This window comes from Rana temporaria, chromosome 3, assembly GCF_905171775.1.
Source record: "Rana temporaria chromosome 3, aRanTem1.1, whole genome shotgun sequence".
Classification (NCBI taxonomy): Eukaryota; Metazoa; Chordata; class Amphibia; order Anura; family Ranidae; genus Rana; species Rana temporaria.
Genome location: NC_053491.1, coordinates 327,369,056 through 327,390,088, shown reverse-complemented (window position 1 = coordinate 327,390,088; position 21,033 = coordinate 327,369,056). Strand labels below are relative to the sequence as shown.

Sequence of the window (21,033 nt, the reverse complement as noted above, 5' to 3'; positions counted from 1 at the left end):
CATATATCCTTATTATAATTAGTGCTTTTCTTATCTTTTGCATATCCATTCTCTGTATCCATCAATGTTGCAGCAGCAAATGCTATCTTTCTCAGTAGCATTTACAGACTTTTTTTTTATATCACTGGCTTTTGCTGAGCACATGATTATATTGCTTTCCTTCATCTTCTTAACTGTCTCCACATTTTCTCCTGGGGAATTTTTCTACATATGGAGCATTATCTGATTGTTACAAAACTCCCACTCTTCTTATCACTGCTTAGATGGATTCTGTATCAGGACCCTGAGCATTTTTGTTATTATTGGAGATAATGAAGGCTTAACTGTTACATGGCACAGGATCAAGATACTGAGTGTTTTACAGCTGATTGAGGTTCTGTCTGGAGAATAAGAGGTTAAACAGAGCATTGTCCATTGACGACTTATAGTTCCTTCCTCGTCCCTCTTCCTGTAGGAGGATGGCTGGTTTCCCTGGGAAAACAAGCAACTCATAACTTTTCTGTCGCTCCTCCCTAACTTATTCTGCTTTTCTATTCTTTTCCAGCTTCCTACATAACCTTTTGTCTGGTCACACCGTCGTGTGCAAATGTCAGCAGCCCTGACAGTGCTTACAGAACTAGTCTGTGCCATAGACTTCATGCCTTGGAGAACAAGATTACTTCAACAGGAGCTCCAATGTGAGAAGATAAAGAAGATCTTGAGGATCTTCCACTAATCTCTTCTATATACCTTTAATAAGGACGCTTGCTGCAGGTTGGAAAACTTGTGAAATATGGCTCTGACATTAAGGGTCATTGGGCACCTCCTTCATTTTCTACTACTTTGCTGCTTTCACAGAAGTTGTCAAAATTCAGTTTCTTTAATGGTGAGATTTCGAATCCAGGAGGAAGTACCCCTTGGCACAGTCATCGGACACATATCAGATGCATCGGGTTGGATAGAGGATGCGAATGAAGAATACCAACTTATACAGGAGACCAACACTTTTCCAGTACAAGTGGGTTTGAAGAATGGATCTATAACCACCACAGATCGTTTAGATAGAGAGGAGCTTTGTAAGGTTCATGGGCGCTGCATCCTATCTTTTAATGTTTTAGCAACCAAGGCCTTAGCTCTGGTCCATGTGGAAATTGAAGTTCTGGACATCAATGACAATGAACCAATGTTTCCAAAAGCTGAACTAGATGTAGAGATCTCTGAAAGTGCTTCCCTACGTACTAGGATTCCACTTGACAGAGCTTGGGACCCTGATTTTGGCAGCAATGCTGTAAAGCTATATACTCTCTCTCCAAACGAACACTTCACCCTGGATATTATCTCCAGTTCTGATGGCGTAAAACATCCCGAATTGGTGGTGGTGAAAGAACTGGACAGGGAGCTGCAGTCTTCTTTTGAGCTTGTTTTAACAGCATTAGATGGAGGATACCCACCAAAAACCGGGACAACACAGGTTCGGATAATTGTCTTGGACTCTAACGATAATAGCCCCATGTTTGAGGAAAGCTCTGTAACTTTAGAAATCTCAGAAGATACATCACCTGGTACACTTCTTATAAATCTAACAGCTACTGACCCAGATCAAGGTCCAAATGGGGAAATTGAGTTTTCATTTGGCAAACATACACCTCACCATTTTCTTAATATGTTTAGCATTGATCCCAAGTTAGGGGAAATATTTCTGAAGCAGCCACTTGACTATGAAAGCAGACATTCCTATGAATTAGATGTGCAAGCAAAAGACTTAGGCCCTAATCCCATTCCTACTCACTGCAAGGTAGTCATTAAAGTTCTGGATATTAATGATAACACCCCTGATATTAAAGTCACATGGGCTTCTCAAGATTCTCCTGAGATCATTGTGTCTGAAGCTGTTCCCCTAGGCAGTTTTGTTGCTTTGGTTATGGCGCATGATCCAGATTCAGGTGCAAACGGGGATGTGCATTGTCACTTAGTTCAAGACCATGAACATTTTAAGCTTCAAAAAGCTAAAGGAAACAGTTATATACTAACAACCAATGTGATTCTGGACAGGGAAAAATGGGATGTGTATGACATAACAATCCAAGCCCAAGATCAAGGTGAACCATCTTTTACATCTAAGAAATCCTTAAAAATATTTGTTCGTGATGCCAATGACAATGCTCCAGTTTTTCAGAGGCCTGTATATGATGTTTCACTGTATGAAAACAATAGTCCTTTCACTCATCTTCTCACTGTAAATGCTCAGGATGCTGACGTAGGGAAAAATGCAGAGGTTACCTACAAGATTATTGACTCTATAATTTCAGGGATACCACTATCAACTTTTGTCACTGTCCACTCCAAAACAGGTGAAATTGTTGTGCTTAAGGCAATTGATTATGAGGAAATTAAGGAAATGCAATTCTTGGTGCAAGCAGAAGACAATGGTGACCCACAACTCAGCAGTAACGCTTCTGTCAAGGTATTGATAAGAGACCAAAATGATAATAGCCCATTAATTGTGCAACCTCAACTTAAGAAAGGCCATGCCACTATCACCATCCTTGTGAATGCTGAAAGTGGGTACTTTCTTTCTGCCTCAGAAGTTACCAGCTCAGAGGCCTTGGGATACACATCAGATGAGATTCTATCAGAAACAGCCAAACTTAACAAACACCCAATATTTCAAGTTATTGCCACTGATGCAGACTCAGATGGGAATGCTAGACTTGTCTACCATTTGTTGGATGACTACCTAGGCTTGTTTGCTATGGATGAACATCTTGGATACATATACATAAACTCCAGCAATGCCAGCAACCTAATAGGTAATGCCATAGACTTACAGGTAACTGTCAGAGACTGTGGAATTCCTTATCAGGAAACCAAAGCTAAACTAACAATTATGTTTGGTAGCCACTTGGACCACTTGAAAAATTCAGCTAGCGAAACCAACGGCAAGCTGAGCCTGTCTGTGGTAATTGTTATTTGCCTGGCTGTTCTTCTAGTTGTATGTCTCCTTATATTGGCTCTCATCATGTCCTATTGCCGAGTAGACAGAAAGGACAATAGAGCATACAACTGCAGAGAGGAAGAATCTGCCTATAGGAAGCAGCCTAGAAGGCCTCAAAAGCAGATACAAAAGGCAGATATTCATGTAGTCCCTGTACTTAGAGGTCGGCAACAACCACAACCAGTGACACCAGTGGAAGAGGCAAAGTTGTTTCCTTTGCCAGAGGAAGGACAAGAAGTTCCAGAGGATCAAACTCTCCATACTCCTTTTCATCTCACACCCACACTATATCGCACACTAAGGCACCAACATAACCAGGAAATATTAAGTGAAGATACTACAGATTTAGAGCAGTCTTTCTCATTACCTCCCTCTGTGTGCCGAACATTACAGTATCAGAGACAGAGAAGCTACTCTAGAGAGAACTTTGAAGACCCCAGTGGAACCCTTCCAGTCAGTAATACAACCTTAAAGAACCCAGGTAGCCCTCAAATAAGAGTCCATGATAATTTCAGCCCTTCTGAACCCATAGTATACAATGGAGAGAACTTTCCTCCAGCTACTTCTCCTACGCTAAGAAGACAAAAGAATGTAGAACAGTCATCTAAAGAGCAGATCTTGAGAAGCCTGGTGCGACTATCGATGGTGGCATTAGCAGAGAAAGAAGGTGTGGATGTTACCATGCAGTCACCACATGTGCAGGTAAGCCTTTTTACTGAATTATTAATTGAATTTTAGCTGTCTAATTATTCTTTAGTGTCCACATTTCTGCTGCTTACATTTTCAATGACTATTACTACGTTTTTCAAAGCACCTTGAATTTACCTGCTCCACTAGTATGTATAAATAATGCTTATAATCTATAGATGTATAGTGCATACAAGGAATCATTATAAGGCTTAAAAGCTTTAAGCCATCACATTTAAATATGGCATGATTAAGGTGCATGCAGTACAAACACATATAGGAAACAACATGATAAGAGATGTAACCTTTCCACATTCTGTCCACAACTGTAACTACAAATGTAGTGGCTTTGCATACACTTTAAGAAAAATTGAAAACCTTTGGTAACAAAATGTATTGATTTCATGGGACACATACAATATAGATTAAATGATACTAGCTTGTTGATGAGGTCCTTCTCTCCCAATAGAGCTGCAGCTGGTGCAGTTATCTGTATGCAAAGGTATGGCCCTTTATATCACCCAGTATGTTTAGTCACTTCTGTTATCTTTTTGTAACAAAAGATTTCTAGTACGTTAAGCTTAGCAGCACTGTGAATGGTGGTACATCCCAGCATTCAAAGTTTAGGACCTATCTTGTGATTTGGGGTCATTTTTCCCAAAATATAACACTGACGCATGCATTGCTATCTACATACTGTACTATAGTGTATTTATTATAAGAGACAATGGTTGGTGAGTTTGCCTTTATAAATGTCATCTCTTCACTACGGCCTGAGTTATGTTTTACCAGTCCGGTTATACTACTGCTTAAAAATGGATTTCCAAATAACAGATTCATCAACTATACTATATTGTGTGTAGTTAATGTTTTCTGTGAGATAACATTGTTTCTGTTTTTGATTAACGTTACCTAATAATAATTTCTGTTAAAAAGTAACAAGTACTGAATAGATTTTCCATTCACTGTATCACACAATAAAGACTATATTTATTATGTTATTCATCATAGATACCCTGGCGTTTTCTATGTCTATGGCTATACATACAGTATCTGTGACCACATGGTATACATTCACACATGCCATCTGTTTTTGTGGTCAAATCTGATAAAGATCAAAATATGTAATGGCAAGGGCTAATCCTTTAAAACAAAACACTTTCAAGTTTAGATAATGCTGCTCTTCTCAGTGCAGTGTTAAATACTACCCAAGGCAAGCTAATCATTAGGGATGGGCGAATGGTTCAGCCCGAGCATAAGTTCGGGCCAAACTTTCGTTGTTCGGTCATTCGGGAAATAGCCGAAGTTCCGGGACATTCGACTGTTTGTTCCCACCCCCCCCCCCGGAACCGACCACAATGCATTGCGGCGCTGAACAGTGCATTGCAAGCCCTGATTGGCTGAAGCAGTGAAAGCTTCAGCCAATCAGGGCACAGAGCACTGTCAGAGTCATGATTGGATGCTGTCATCATGACTTTATTAAAATTTGGCTCATTACCCTCCACAGTATAAAAGTATTCTTGCAATTGCAGCCATTATCAGTGTGATTTTGGCGTGGAGAGAGATAGAACAGGGCTCAGTGCTATTAGATAGTTAGTGTGCTATACTGTTCTATTTTGTTGTTTGTTGTTATTGTCAGTCTAGGGATAGTGTGAGTGTAGTGAGGAGGACTATCATTCAGCTTTGCATAGTGTGCAGCTAGAGTAGGGATAGCTTAAATTGTTTCACTGTAGTGTAGTGAGACCGTGTCATTTATACATACATTAGTGTAGAGTAGGAACAGCTCAGATAGTTTCATTGTAGTGTAGAGTAGTGAGACCGTGTCAGTAATCTTAACATTAGTGTATAGCTAGAGTAGGGACAGTTCAGATAGTGTCAGTGTGTCAGTGTCTATTTGATTGTGTTACTGCCAGTTTAATGCCATTTGTGCGTTACTGACAGTTTAACGGCATTTACTTCTGTGTGCGTTACTGACAGTTTAACGCCACACAGTTTTAGGTGTATTACTGCCACTTTGAAGCCATATAGTTTTGCATGCATTACTGCCAGTCTAACGCCATATTTTGCGAGCGTTACTGACAGTTTAACGCTGTATAGTTTTGCGTGCGTTACTGCCAGTTTAACGCCATATAGTTTTGCGTGCGTTACTGACAGTTTAACGCTGTATAGTTTTGCGTGCGTTACTGCCAGTTTAACGCCATATAGTTTTGCGTGCGTTACTGCCAGTTTAAAGCCACATAGTTTTGCGTGCGTTACTGACAGTTTAACGCTGTATGGTTTTGCACACGTTATTGACAGTTTAACGCCATACTTCTGTGTGCGTTACTGACAGTTTAACGCCATATCGTTTTGCGTGCGTTACTGCCAGTTTAATAAACGCTATATAGTTCTGTGCGTCACTGTACGTTTGCCGCATTATATTGCAGTATATTATATTGTATCTGTGGAGTGTGTCTGTGTAGTGTGAGTACTCAAATTGAAGGGCACCAAACACCTTTTTACATTGATGAAAGTGCATCTACCTACAGATTTCAACTTCTCCTTTACATTTGCTTATAAGCTTTGCCCCCTCCCTCCCAATAATGTCTGGGAGGACAACAAGGAGAGGCAGATGTTCCCTTGGCACTGTAAGGGGGCCAGCAACAAAAGTGTCCACAGGCAAAGGTGGACGTGGTGGTGGTCAGTCCTCAGGCAGGGCATCGTTTCCTCTGTTTAGTGAGTTTGCCCGTGCTATCCAGCCATAGCATGCATAGGAGGTGGTAGACTGGCTTACTAAACTTTCCTCATCCTCCTCATCCTCTGTTACACAAGCAGAGAGAGTGTGCAGTCCCCTGCAGTTGCCATAGTGGATAAACCTACCTCCTTGTCCACATCTATTCTTTGGCGGAGCGAGACGGGTGTGATCTAGCTAAGTAAGTGTCACCTGTGGCGTAGACATATGGATACATATAAGGGCAAACAGGAGAGATGAACCATTGACATTCTAGGGGCTCTAAGGAAAAGGGTACGCCCTTAAAACATGTCAGCCATTTGGGGTACGATCTGACCCCCTCGATATCAGGTCCTGTCTGCAGGTGTCAAGGGATGCAGTCCGGTTAATTGACAAGCCTTTGTATATGCTCATTTATGAGTACAAATATTGCTTTTATACTTTTAATAAAACATTTTACCATTGGTAATGCACTAGGTCGGTGCGCCCTCCTTCTTTTCTTCTTTTTCCTAGTTTTACAAATACCCATTGTTCTGAGGAGGGCTGCAAGACTTTGACTTAAATCTAAAAAGTGGACCACACTACCCGTGTCTAGCGAAACACCCAAGCGCAGGAGATTATTATTGCTTTCCACTTCTATTCCTGCCATAGCCCTAACATCAGCCATTGAGGAGTCAGCTGAGTTATTTGACCAAAGCGTCAGCCACTTGCTCCTTGATGATACCCAGCCATTACTGGATTCAGATGCTGGTTCTGAGGTTGAGGATGACAGAAACATGAGCCTAGAGAGAGGGAGGAACACCGGTAGACAAATTGGCATTCATGTTCCCCAAGCCACAGGGTATTGCCAAGTTGTCTCCAGTGGTAATGATGAAGAGATGATGATGATAATGATAATGATGATTTCACTGATGCGACTTGGGTGTCAGATAGAGCAGAGGAGGAAACTGAAGGTGAGGCGGCACAACCCCAAAGAGGTCGACATCAAGAAAGAGTAGAGAGCAGCCACCCTATACCATCACATTCTGCAGCTGTTATCTCCCAGCCCATTCCCCACAGCTCAGCTGTCTGGACCTTTTTCAGCACATCTGCAGCAGATCGCACTGTTGCTATCTGCAAACTGTGTCACAGGCACATCAAACATGGCAAAAACACCAACCATTTGGGTACCACAGGCCTAACAAGGCATTTAATGCCCAACCACTCAGCCTGTTGGGAAGAGCACCTAAAAGCCACACAAATGGGGCACAAATCTGTCCCTCCTCCTCCTCTTTAATTGAACATTTTTCCTGACTCTAGTAGGTTACAGTGTGGTGGAAAACGTTGTTTTGAGTTTTCCGTTGGTCAAGAAAGGAGCGTTGGAGGCATTTCGGAATTTTTTTAGTCCTTGTCGCCCAGGGCTTTCAGCTTCTACATCCCATCGGCAGCGTCTGCATCCCATGGTGTATGATTACCATGGGGCCAAAACAGAGATAGAGAGCTTTCCAGCTGATGATCCACTGGCTTCCTGGGCCATGAGAGTAGACCACTGGCCAGAACTTGCCCAGTATGCTATTGAGTTTTTGGGCTGACCTGCATCCAGTGAGCTTTCAGAACGGGTATTCAGTGCTGCAGGAGGTTTTGTTACTGATCATAGAACGTGTCTGTCCACAGACTCCGTGGACCGCTTGACTTTTATAAAAATGAATCAGTCCTGGATTAAGAAGCCCCTGATGCAGATGTCACTGATTAAGTCTTTTTGGGATCTGGAATCTCTGCAGGACTTTGAGGCTGCCTAGCTTTGAGGGTGTTCAATCATTTCATCTGGAAGAATGTTTTTGGTATAGGTTTCATGGGCACAATTAACACCCAAAGACCAATTTTTCAGCACAAGTTTGACAGGTACATATCATTGCAATTTTTTTTTTTACAGCAAGCCAAATTCTTGCTTACATCAAGGTTACCTCTATAGGGTTACGGTGGGAAGCCACCACCGATACCCAAAGACCAACTTTTCTGCACCTGACAGGTGCATATCATTGCAAATTTTTACAGAAGGTCAAATTCTTGCTTACATTAAGATTATCTCTATAGGGTTGCGGTGGGAGGGCGCCACGACACCCAAAGACACATTTTTCAGCACCTGTTTGACAGGTGCATATCATTGCAATTTTTTACAACATGCCAAATTCTTGCTTTTATCAAGACTATCTCTATAGGGTTATGGTGGGAAGGCACCACGACACCCAAAGACCAATTTTAACGCACCCGTTCCTTCCATCCAAAGTCAAAGTGACACCTGAATGTTTCCAAAAAATCTCTAATCTTGTTCCCAGTGCACTACATTGTGGCCTCATCATACACACTGGCTCCCCAATTGTTGCTGAGCAAAATAAAGGCAGCTTGCAGGAAAAATTACATTTTTTTTGGCTTTATAAATTCAATTATTTTTGCAGCAGATTCTATACATAGTACAGATCTGCCACTTTACAGTTAGACTAAGGGGACCCCCCAGGCACTATATTGGAAGGAATTTTTCATTTTCAGGCTTTCACTTTAAAATTTTTAAAATCACTGCTCATTTAAAAATGAAGTTTTTCACAAACTTTTTTTATTGATACATGTCCCCCAGGGCAGGACCCAGACCCCTATAACCATTGTATGTCCAATTACTTGCACTTAAGCCTTCAAAATGGGCACTTTTGATATTTGACGTTCAGGTCCCATTGACTTTAATGGGGTTCGTTATTCGGGTCCAAACTTTCGCTGTGTTCGAAAGTTTGTGTCCGAACCGAACATTCGGTCCATTCGGCTCATCCCTACTAATTATTGACTTTACAATGGTAAATTAGATGTGCATGTACAAACATACCACCTTCCAGCTGTCTCATAAACATGGATTCTCTGCTTGCCCAAGCATACATGTTTATGTAAAAGAAATGGAGGAGGATGGATTGCAGGTAAACATCTCCAGGCAATAATATACAGTATCTCTGGGTAAAGAAAATCTAACAGACCAGGTTTTGGCTGAGGGTGTCTGATGTGATATTCTTGCATGAAACAGCTGAATTGGATGATCATCTTCTCATCCTTGCTGGTGTAGACACTGAGAAAATTTTAGTGTGCCATTGTAAATTTAGTTTCAGTGCATTATTGACCAGGTGTACAGTATATAGCAGCAGATGGCAGCAAGTGAGAACCTGACCTTTTTGAACTCCTAGAGGACATCTATTGAGACAAAACTCTCTTCTTGCCTTTTTGGCAGACAAAGCCTTGGCTCCAATCACACCAGTGACTAAAAGTGTGTAATTTGTTCCAATAAAGACTACAGCTAGTATCTGCAGAGATTTTTCATACCCCAGTATGCTATTCCTAGCTGAGCTGAACATCTGGTGGAAGGACCTGTGTTTCTTGGAGCCCATTTATATCCTGTTCCTGCACTACAGCGTATGCATCCAGGTGCTGCAGATGCTTCTGAGTGATGCCCAAAAAAAAAAAAAATTCCCAAGGCAGATCAGTGTATCACATACAGTATGATATAGCTAGCTTGCTGCCAAATGAACACTTACGTTATTTAAGGAGGAAATAGGAAACACTTCTGCATATTCTTTAAAGCCATTGGTAAGGTGGCTGTTTTGTTTTTACAGAAAACAAGCTTAAATTATTTTTACCAGTGCTAGATGATAGCAGGATCAAACTGGACCAGATTTATACTTCCTTTTGCTCCTAGGCCAACTTTTTTATGCCTTCTCATAATTCAGTGACTGGCTAGAACTAGTACCACACATTGAGGCTAATATATCACAGCTATACAAAGTGCACCCAGGCTGGGGACAAAGAGGCTGATGGAGACAATGTATCCTTAGAACTAAAAAGAAAGGGAAAACTCTTTGCCTATTTTAGTAGCAGTTTAGTGTTAAGTGTTTGGACTCAGTTATCAACCAGTTGAGTGTGTGGTTGGGTGTGTTACCCTAGGCAATTGCCTGTTTTGATTGTTCCAAAATCTGCCCTTGGCTGCAGTCACTATAACTAACATCCCTGATCTTGCCATTATCATTTTTGTCTGCATTTATGGCAGACTGTCCACTGCCATCTTAGGCAATCTGGCCATCCTAGGATCTAGGTTATATAGTCTGCCTACAAATAAAGGACGGATTGCAATAGGTAGCTAGAGTATACCATGTGAGAATCACAAAGGTTGTTACAGTTGACCATTTCTTTTTAAAATGCTAGTTTTATGGTTGTTATGCTGTTGCTTTAATTTCTTTCTTAGTCACTGAATTCTGACTTATCTAGCTGCATGCTTGTACCGGTTCAGAACCCTAACACAGCCAGGCAACTATTAGTGTCAGAAGCATTTCAGCAATGGCAGCCCACATATTTTTCTTGTGACAGTATACTTTAAATACAGTTTTTATCTTTGTAATCCCTGTATTCATGTCTCAGGCCTCGTACACACGACAGAGATTCTCGGCAGAATTCGCCGAGAAACTCGGTCAAAACCCGGATTCTGCCGAGAATCTCTGTCGTCTGTACAGTTTTGGCTCGATGGAGCCGCCGAGGAGCTCGACGAGAAAATAGAGAACATGTTCTCTATTTTCTCGTTGGCCGCGTTGTTCTATAGGAGAAGGCGGCCCGCCGAGCTCTTCGGCGGCTTCATCCCAAAACGAGACGAGGAACTCGACGTGCCAAGCACGTCGAGTTTCTCTGTCGTGTGTACGAGGCCTCACTCATTTGACAGAAAATGCTAAATATTGTGTGTATAATAAAATGTTCTATGACTAGAGGGCATATAATCAAATCAAATAAAACAAAACAGAATTATAGCCAATCATTTTTTGGATAGCAAGGTGCAAGATTACAACGCCTAAAAAGGATTGGTTGCCCTTGCACTTCAATGGGTCAAAGAAAAGTGATAAAACTGAGATATTTAATCAGATCTGATCATATGCAAACAGTAAGATCTGATCTTATGCAAACGGTAAGGCGATTATAGCTAGTATAAAAACTGAGACAAGTCCTTATGGCATCATTAGACTAAAAGAGATGCTTTATTCACAGAATATTAGAAAACCCTCTAGGTCTGCTCAGTCTTAAATTGTAATTAAATGGTCAAATTATTTCATACCTGAGAGGTAAAGATGACAGATTTTTTTTTGAACGTTAAAATATAATATATATCACTAACATTTCTCACTAGACAGTGATCTGTGTGTTCTCTCAGAACTAAGGAATTTTTATTTTGTTTTATCATTGCAGCAAATTTCTCAGCTTTTATCTCTGCTCCACCAAGGACAAGTTCACCCCAAGACACTTCACAGAGGAAACAAATACTCATCTAAGGCTGGCAGGTAACAATAAGTAATGGTAGTTAACTTGCTTCCAATTAGTATTCTGTCACTCTTTTCTGTAGATGAAAGCTCTGCTACACTAGATAATAGTGCCAAAAAGAAACATTCCTTTCTAAGCCATCGTCAACGGAACCTGTAAGTATCTATATAATGTTTCAGAGAGTTTGACACTTTTCCACAGTTGCAAAGAAAAACCCAACAATTTTACTTTAACTTACTTTTATATAGAACTGGTACCTAGCAGGAGTGGAACTGTGGACAGCACACACAGACCTGCCCAAAATTAAACTGCCCATAGTACTGTCAGTCTAGCTGCTTCACAAGATCATGGTTTTGGTGTAAGCGTTGACCAAACCCTCTCACTATTTCTTGATAGAGATACAGAACAGCTCAACAGTTGACATTTATATATATATATATATATACTCACACATGTTCTTAACTTTAGAGACCACCAAGGTTTCTTGCCTTGAATGCTAGAGCATCAACCTTTCTGGCTTCCACTAATGCCCTGTACACACGATCGGTTCATCCGATGAAAACGGACCGATGGATTTTTTCATCAGATATCCGATGAAGCTGACTTTCATCAGTCTTGCCTACACACCATCAGTTAAAAAAACGTTTGTGTCAGAACGCGGTGACGTAAAACACTACGACGTGCTGAGAAAAATTAAGTTCAATGCTTCCCGAGCATGCGTCGACTTGATTCTGAGCATGTATGGATTTTTAACCGATGGATTTGCCCACAGACGATCGTTTTTTTCTATTGTTTTTTTAACCATCAGATAATTTTAAAACAGGTTCTACGTTTTTTCACCGATGGGAAAAAACACGATGGGCCTACACACGATCGGTTCGTCCGATGAAAACGGTCCATTCGGACTGTTTTCATCTGACGAACCGATCGTGTGTACACGGCATAACAGTTTTTCCCTCTCTATAACTGATCACAAATGCTGCTGAATGACCTAGGTCTTCTTTCACTCATCAGATGCTTTACCACACTGCCATTCTCTTAGCTGGTTTCCATTCAAAATGCGGCATTATGCTTTGCATTCAATTATTCCATCAGAGCCTCTATAGATTTCTGCGGTTTAGAGAGAAAAAACATTAAGTCGTCCGCGTATGCTGATACTTTCTGCTGTCTAGGGCCGATTTCAACTCCTCTTATTCCATCGTTCTCCCTTATTCTGCATAGCAATGGTTCCAGAACAAAGGCAAATAATATTATATATAGACAATATATAGGCAGCCTTGCCTTGTGCCATTCCGTATATCAAAGGCTCTTGATAAAGTCCCGTTAACCTTAACCTTTGCTCTTGATCCAGTATATAATGCTGATACCCATCCCATCATCCGTTCTCCCATGCCTATTTCTCTTAATACTTCCCTCATAAATATCCAGTCAACTCTATCAAATGCCTTTTTGGCATCCATTGATATCACTACTCTTGGCATCTTGTTTGGTCCATTCTGTATCCAGTGTAGTATGTGAAGGGCTCTTATGGTGTTATCTTTAGTTTCCCGCTCCTTCACAAACCCTGTCTGATCAAAATGTACCAACTTTGTTACTTTACTTTACTTTACTCCTGTAATCTACTTGCCAGTATATTTGCTAGTAGTTTAGTGTCTGAATTAAGGAGGGAGATAGGTCTATAATTTGCGCAGTATTGTGGGTCCTTTCCATGTTTTGGTATGACTGTCACATAAGCCAGCACTGCTTCTGGAGGTAACGGATTAGTTGCTGTGATTTTATTAAAATAATTACATAATGGGATGGACAGGATATCATTACATTTCTTATAATATGCATTTGTTAGGCCATCTGGTCCCGGACTTTTCGATATTGGTAAATTTTCAATTGCTTTTTTTATTTCCTCTATAGTTATCTGTTCTTCCATTTTTATTCAAAAAGAGAGCGATGGTAATGCAGACTCCTCAATATATTTTCTTATCTTCTCTATCTGGCCTTCTTCTACTCTCGACAATGCTGGCTGGATGTTGTATAAAGCCCTATAGAAGCTTTGAAATTCCATAGCTATAGATTTTGTATCCGTTACTTGTTTGTTATTCACACAGATATTTCACTTTGTTGCCCATTTTAAGGTTCAACTATGCCAGTTAATCCAGGATAGTTGAACGATGATTTACTAACCCTCAGGAGCCAAGAATCCTCACTGTAAAAAGCACCAAAAACACCATATTTTCACCTTTCTCCAATGTATTATGCCAAAATGACATATTTTGTTAACATGTCCCAATTTTTTGTTGAAGTTTCAGCGTAGCAAAAATCTAAGTTTCATTCATCTCAACTTCTTATCCGTGTTGCTTTCTTTCCTAGACTTTTACTTCCCTGTAACCCCCATCCATTGCTTCCATTGGTAACTGAGTTTCTTTGACATATGTAACCCATGTTCTTTAATATTTATAGTTAATAATAATGATGATAGCAATATTAATCAAATAAATGTCCATTATTATTGATGGAGGCGGGCAGTAATAATTAAGCCTGGCATCTGTTCATAGTCCCATTTTTACTACAGCTAAATATAAAAGTTATTAAATTGATCAATTTTGTAATCAGTTTAAAAGACAAAAGAAAGCAAACTACTTTTAACAATTACTTTCTGTTGACATTTAGAACTGCTGGGCAGGAGACCGATTGGCAAAGCACAAAGGACAGCGGCCATGGTGAGAGTGAAGCTGGAGATCTGGACTCTGAGTCAGGGGGTGACTTCTCTACTAGCCATAACTTCCTGGAAGACAATTTTGAGGCTCTTCTGGGCCCTAATGGAAGTAAGTGAAAATTATAGTACAAAGTGATGGGATATGTTTTCAGCTTTGGTGGTTGTTTAAAAACCTGTAAAAAAAACATAAAATACTATTTGCATATGCCTTTCTAATTAACTTTAACTGCATAAAATAGCTGATAAAATCTATTAAGGTTGCACTGATACTGTTTTTTTATCGGCGAGTACGAATACCGATACTTTTGGTCAAGTACTCGCCAATACTGAGTACCATTACTTTGCAGTGCAATTTGCATCAATACTAAAAAAATTGGCACAAATCGCACTGCAAAGAATCGCATGCAATTTGAACAGGAATGTGGTGTGATTCCTGTCTAAATCCCGTGTGATTTCCCCCACTGCTCCACACAATGCTGTGTGTGTGTGTCTATATAGAGAGGAAAAAGCGGCATCTAGTGGGCAGTTTATTAAAAATTTTAGAACTCATAGTACATATCTGGAAAAATGCAAAATCTGCATAGGGGTCCTGGTCCCGCCAATGATCCCAAATCACAGCCACTGGAAGTGCTCCCAGGACTGGAGGAGAAGTTCTGGGACCCATGGGTATAGGGCGGAAGTGTTGTCAGTTTGGGGGCGGACAGCCTCTACTTCTCTTCCAGCCCTGGGAGGACCTCCAGCGGCAAGGATTTGCTATCATCGGCGGAACTGGGACACCTATGCAGATTTAGCATTTTGCCAGATTGCATGCTAGTCAAAACAGAAATCCCTGATTCCTAAATTCTATGCATCACACTAACACATCTCTGTGATAAAAGTAGCAAAATTCAAAGCAAGCATATGCATTATTGCTAGTCAAAATATTTTGTTAAGTCCAGTGGCAAGTGGTGCTTAAAATTTTTGGGGGGGGCGCAAACAAACTGAAAAAACGACTGTCCCCATCAATTGCTGCCAGTGTGCCCATCAATTGCTGACACTGTGCCCATCAATTGCCGCTATTGTGCCCATCAACTGCCGCGACTGTGCCTACCAATTGCTGCCAGTGTGCCCATCAATTGCCGCTACTGTGCTCATCAAATGCTGCCACTGTACATCCCTGCCCGCCCGGCACTTACCTTGTCTCGGTGGGGCAGCCGGACAAGGCAATGTCCTCCACACTCCTCAATGTTTTCTCCCATTCTCTCTTCCCGTTCTCTGCTTTGATTGGATGCCTGATAGGCGGCATCCAATCAAAGCACCTGTAATTTCACCCAATCAGGTAACAGACCCGAGCACCTGATTGGCTGAAAGGCGGTTCAGTGTTAGGAAAGTGAATGAATCGCTTTCCTAACACAACGCTGAGTGAACAGTGAGCGCCTAGCATGGCGCCCGCTGTTCACCTATTTGGATGCCTATGGCTTTAATCAGGTGCTTCCAAAAAATACCCTGCCGCTGTAATTCAGGTGCCCGGTGCCTGAAAAGGGGTTGGGCACCTGAATAGGGAGTGGCAGCGGCAACCATAGATAGATTCATGTAATGCATGAATCTATCTATGGTGAGAGAGAGGTGGCAGGAGAGAGGTTGCAGCGCCCTTGCACCCTTTATAGACGCACCACCACTGGTTAAGTCAGTACAGCTATGCTCATATTGGTATTCCTTCCCCAAGTTCCAGACATAACTGCACAGTTTTCCTAATTTACACACTGTTGTTTCTTTGAAATGAAACTCACCCAAAACAAAGATAGACTTGCCCTAAAGCAAGCTTTTGATTTGCCCATGAATGGCAAAACAACAAAAATCCTCCCATCCGCAGGAGTATATACCAAATTTTTCTTCTCTACCCCACTACTTTGCTAATTAAGTACTGAGAGCTGAAGGAAATACCTGATAATTCCAGGTGTGAATAAGCACTGATAGCACTGAATAAGAGCTGTCACACATGGAAGTCATAGCCCATTGCAAGTTAAGTCTACAGTAGTGTACAAAAGTCTTTTTTTTTTCTCGGCGGCTGAATGGTGCAGTGGGAGAGTGAAAGTAAGGTAAGTATGTGCTGTTGGGGAGGTTGGTGTTTAAGTGAATCTGTGCTTTACTCATTCACAGCAAAGCAGTAGGTTCACTTTAAGTTACTTTAAGTCAGTGGCGGCTGGTGCTCAAAATCTTTGGGGGGCGTAAACAGACGAAAAAAATCATCAATTAAAGCCTCACTGTGCCCATCAAACGCAGCCACTGTGCCCATCAATTGTCCCCACTGTGCCCATCAATTGTCACCACTGTGCCCATCAAACGCAGCCACTGTGCCATGCCATCAAATGCAGCCACTGTGCCAACAATTGTCACCACTGTGCCCATCAATTGTCACCATTGTGCCCATCAATTGCCGCCACTGTGCCATCAATTGTCACCACTGTGCCATCAAACGCAGCCACTGTGCAATGCCATCAAACGCAGCCACTGTGCCATGCCATCAAACGCAGCCACTGTACCATGCCATCAAACGCAGCCACTGTGCCATCAATTGTCACCACTGTGCCATAAATTATCACCACTGTGCCCATCAATTGTCGCCACTGTGCCATGCCATCAAACGCAGCCACTGTGCCATGGCATCAAATGCAGCCACTGTGCCATCAATTGTCACCACTGTGCCCATCAATTACTGCCAGTTTGCCCCCTCAAAAACCGCCAGATTTCTGCCCCCTCTGTCCCCCAGCACTTACCTTTCTTGGGTCAGCCTTCCTCCCTCGATGTCTTTTACGGAGTCCCGCCCTCGATGTCGCTTCAACAAATCAGGTTACCGGTAACCAGACCCGGTAATCCTGATTGGCTGAGACGAGTGTCAGTGTTAACCAGGGAACGCACACCCCCTGCGTCCCCTGGTTAACTATTTGGAAGCCGATTACAGCCCACAGGCCGGCTCTGATAGACACTTTAATGCAGCCAACCAGCTGCCGTTATTCAGATGGCCGGCACTCACCAGGGGTGAGTGGCGGCCATCTGAATAGTGGGCGGCAGCGGCGACAATACATAGAGATTCATGCAATGCATGAATCTCTATGTATTGTACACTAAGTTGAGTGACAGAGCAGGGGAGAGAGGGGGCGGCGCTCCTGCGCCCACTATGGATGCACCACCGCTGCTTTAAGTGACAGTAAGATTGATATTTAGTTGAATGATTTTACTATGGTACACCATGGCGTTTGAAGCATGATTAATAAAGGCAGTAAAGAAATATGAAGTAAGGTTCTTTTGGATCCTACCATTTGTCCTACCAAGAGATACACAATATCATAAAGAGGTATGAATTTATGTTGTTTTCTTTAATGACAGGTTCAGAAGGCAACTGCATGAGTGATCTTGACCCTGGATGGATTGCTCGGCTCTCTTTACCTTTGGCCAACAGCTACAAGGAGAATCTATTCACTCCCAATAATCAAATAGCTCTGGAGCCTCCAATCACAGCAACAGAGAAAGAAGATCTAAGAACCTTCTTAACATTTGGCAAGCTTACAGATGGGTCGCAAGACAACAGATTGGCCAGCACCTTTCTCTCCGAAATGAGCACCCTCTTTGAAATGTTGTTGACACAGAAAGCCGAGGCCCATGGGGATACAGATTCAGAGGTGCTAATGAGACTTTCCGGTAGCAGCAAGAGTTTGGGAATGGATAGTAGAAGAGATGGCACTAGGAACTTAATGAAAGATTATGAAAACCATCATTGACAATTGAATTTCTAAAGTCATTCAACCATTCAGGCAGAAAGTTGATATGTTGCAGTGTTTTAGATGCATTTTATTGATGAAATGGTTATGATGCAGTCGGCGAGAACATTAAGCAACATTCCAGCACTGTTCATTAGTAACTTTGGAGTTTTTTCATTGAGTGTTCTAAATAGGTAGAAGATGCCTGATCATAACAGAAGCTTATAATGTCTTTTATTTTCTGATGGTGCTAAATGTCCTCCACTTGACCACCAAAGCAAGAATATAAATATATCGAGCACGCTGATGCATCAAATTCTACTTTGAAAACCGTGTTTTTTTTTCTACAAAGGATCTTTATAACAATATTTTTGTTCTAATAATTTTTCAACAGAAGTTTGACCAAACAGCCCTTCGAACTGTCAATGAGGATGGCTGCAACCATATAATGTTATGTATAACCATTCACATAATCCTGCTATATAAGTAACACATTTAATGCTGTAAAAATGGATGAACACTATACAAATAGGATGAAAATAATTACTGTAGATATATATGGAAAAACTCAAAATTCAAGGTCAAGTTTATTATTTTTTTTAAATCTTTAAATTGATGTTTTATATATGTTTTAATATGATTTGTTTAACAAATACATTTAAAACAGGGTAAACTTGTGACAAAGAAATCCCAGAGCATTCCAAGGCGAGAGTACAGCAGCATCTATTCGCTTTTAGATACTCTGTCTAATTGAAACTATCAGCTGTTAAGGAACTTCTCTGATTCATGTTATTGTGAGGTTGATGTACTAAAACTGAAAAAAAGCTAAATCTGGTGCAGCTGTGTATGGTAGCCAATCAGCTTCTAATAGACATGTGCAATTAGTTTCATTCCGAACTTGTTTTTTAACAAATTTCGACAAATTCATTAATTTGAGAATATCCGAATTAACAAAAACCCGCTTAACCAATTCTTCCAAATATTCGTAAATTTGAATATTCGTAAATTAATAAATGTAAAAATTCGTAAATTTGAAAATCTGAAACAACTAATTGATAACCTAACTATTACTAACTATTAAATTATAGGTATTGGAATTTCCTTTCAAATTTGTCTGTTAGTGAACGTACCGAATACAAATGTATCCAAAGTTACAAATTATCCGAAATACCAAAGGTTGTATCTAAACAAATGGAACGTAACTAATTAATAATAAAAAATAACAATAATAATACTAATAAAAACTTTTTATTATTATTTATTATTAATTTGTTCCATTTGTTTAGATATGGCATTCGTTATTTCGAATAATTTGTTACTTTGGATAAATTCGTTTGCGTTAGTGAACGTTGCGTTCACTAACAGACAGATTTGAAAGGAAAATCCAATACCTATAATTTAATAGTTATCATTTAGAATTTTGGGATTTTCGTTCTTTCATATTTTCAGATTTTCAAATCTACGAGTTTTTGAATTTATGAATTTACGAATTTTCGACTTGCGAGCATAACGAATGACCCGGAAAAAAAAATGAAATTAAACTAAAACAAACCATTTTTTTGGCGGTGCTCACTACTAGCTTCTAACTTCAGCTTGTCCAGATGAACTTTGAAGCCTGGAAGCTGATTGGTTTCTGTGCAGAGCTGCACCAGATTTTGCACTATACAGTTTTAGTAAATAAACCACTGTCTAATGAGCTCTGTAAATAGCAGCATTCTTTCCCCCACAGCAAATAATAAGACCATGCAGAAACCATATAAAAAGGAGTGGCTGTATATGAATACACAAAATATTCATAAGCAATATGTCATATTTGCCTAATTGAAAAAATTTACTTTTTTTTTTCTACTGACCTGAAAGAATAATCAAAAAATATTTTTAAAACCATTTTACTTTACTTTTACTAAATGTTTGTGATTGTGTACAAGTATAAATGGTGTATGGTATTAGAGGTATGTTAATACTTTTCAACCTTTTTTATATATGATAAACAAAAGCAGAGCAAAAAGCTGATTATATGCTGCTGTAGAGGGGGGATTGGAATGAATCTATAGCTTTGCTATGCATGGGTAAAACACAAGTACACAAAGCCTGTCACCAATCTTAAAAAAAAAAAAGCTGCCACTAAAGACAAATATAAAATACATACTTTGTCCTTCTGGCTGCCCATCAAATGCCATTCCATTGAACAGGAATTTCTGCAAGAAGTTTGTTCTAAAACCAATGCTTCAAGGAGTGTCCATCTCCAGTGTCCCTTAAAACTTTTAATACTGTGGGGACAATCCTAGAAGTTTTGGTTTCAGAAGAAACTTAACTCAGTTTTTCTTCAATGGTATTTGGCAGCGTAAGCAGCAGGACAGGTAAGTATTTACATTCTTTGTGTTCTATCTGAAGTTTGAGATCGGCAACTCCAAACTTTGTTTCCAATCTGCCAGAACCCACCCATATCACATCACCTATCATATTTCAAATCAGCAAAAAACAGTACAATAATCCTTACCAAGAGTAGGTGGATTTGTGCCAATAGTAGTTGCCCGTAGCCCCATTTTTTCTCCTAACATTCGCAAAATAGACCAATGGTAGGATCCAAAAGAACAAAGGATTAACCCCAAATAGCAGGCTCAATGAGCAATCTTGAAGTATATTTTGAAAAGTCATTCAATTGAGCTTATGGATCATATACAGAAATGTCCAATTACTGGATTCATATTTTTTCATATCTACATTTATTTACAATTTTCACAGTATACAATATATCACTGCATAAAATCTTTCCAACTATGTGTATATTTTGGACTTTATGTGCTTTGTTTTTTTTAAAGCATCTTTTGTATGAGACTAGGATATAATGGTTTGCTTTGCTTCAAATTTCTCCACTCATAGCACTTAGTTTATCTATGGCAAA

General features: G+C 40.3%; 1 protein-coding gene across 1 annotated transcript; it reads left to right on the top strand.

Annotated features, from left to right (window-relative positions):
* Window positions 1-508: 508 nt before the first annotated feature.
* PCDH12 (protocadherin 12) lies at window positions 509-18,445 on the top strand. The gene is made up of 4 exons (XM_040344967.1): window positions 509-3,676; window positions 11,610-11,701; window positions 14,346-14,500; window positions 17,758-18,445. Exons 1-4 carry the CDS (start codon window positions 773-775, stop codon window positions 18,147-18,149), a joined length of 3,543 nt encoding a protein of 1,180 aa, XP_040200901.1. The 5' UTR covers window positions 509-772; the 3' UTR covers window positions 18,150-18,445.
* Window positions 18,446-21,033: the final 2,588 nt, after the last annotated feature.

Coding starts and splice junctions, on each gene's coding strand:
- PCDH12 (XM_040344967.1), top strand. CDS start 773: ATGGCTCTGACATTAAGGGTCATTGGGCACCTCCTTCATTTTCTACTA. Junction 3,677..11,609: donor TGCAGTCACCACATGTGCAG/GTAAGCCTTTTT, acceptor TTATCATTGCAG/CAAATTTCTCAGCTTTTATC. Junction 11,702..14,345: donor TACTCATCTAAGGCTGGCAG/GTAACAATAAGT, acceptor GTTGACATTTAG/AACTGCTGGGCAGGAGACCG.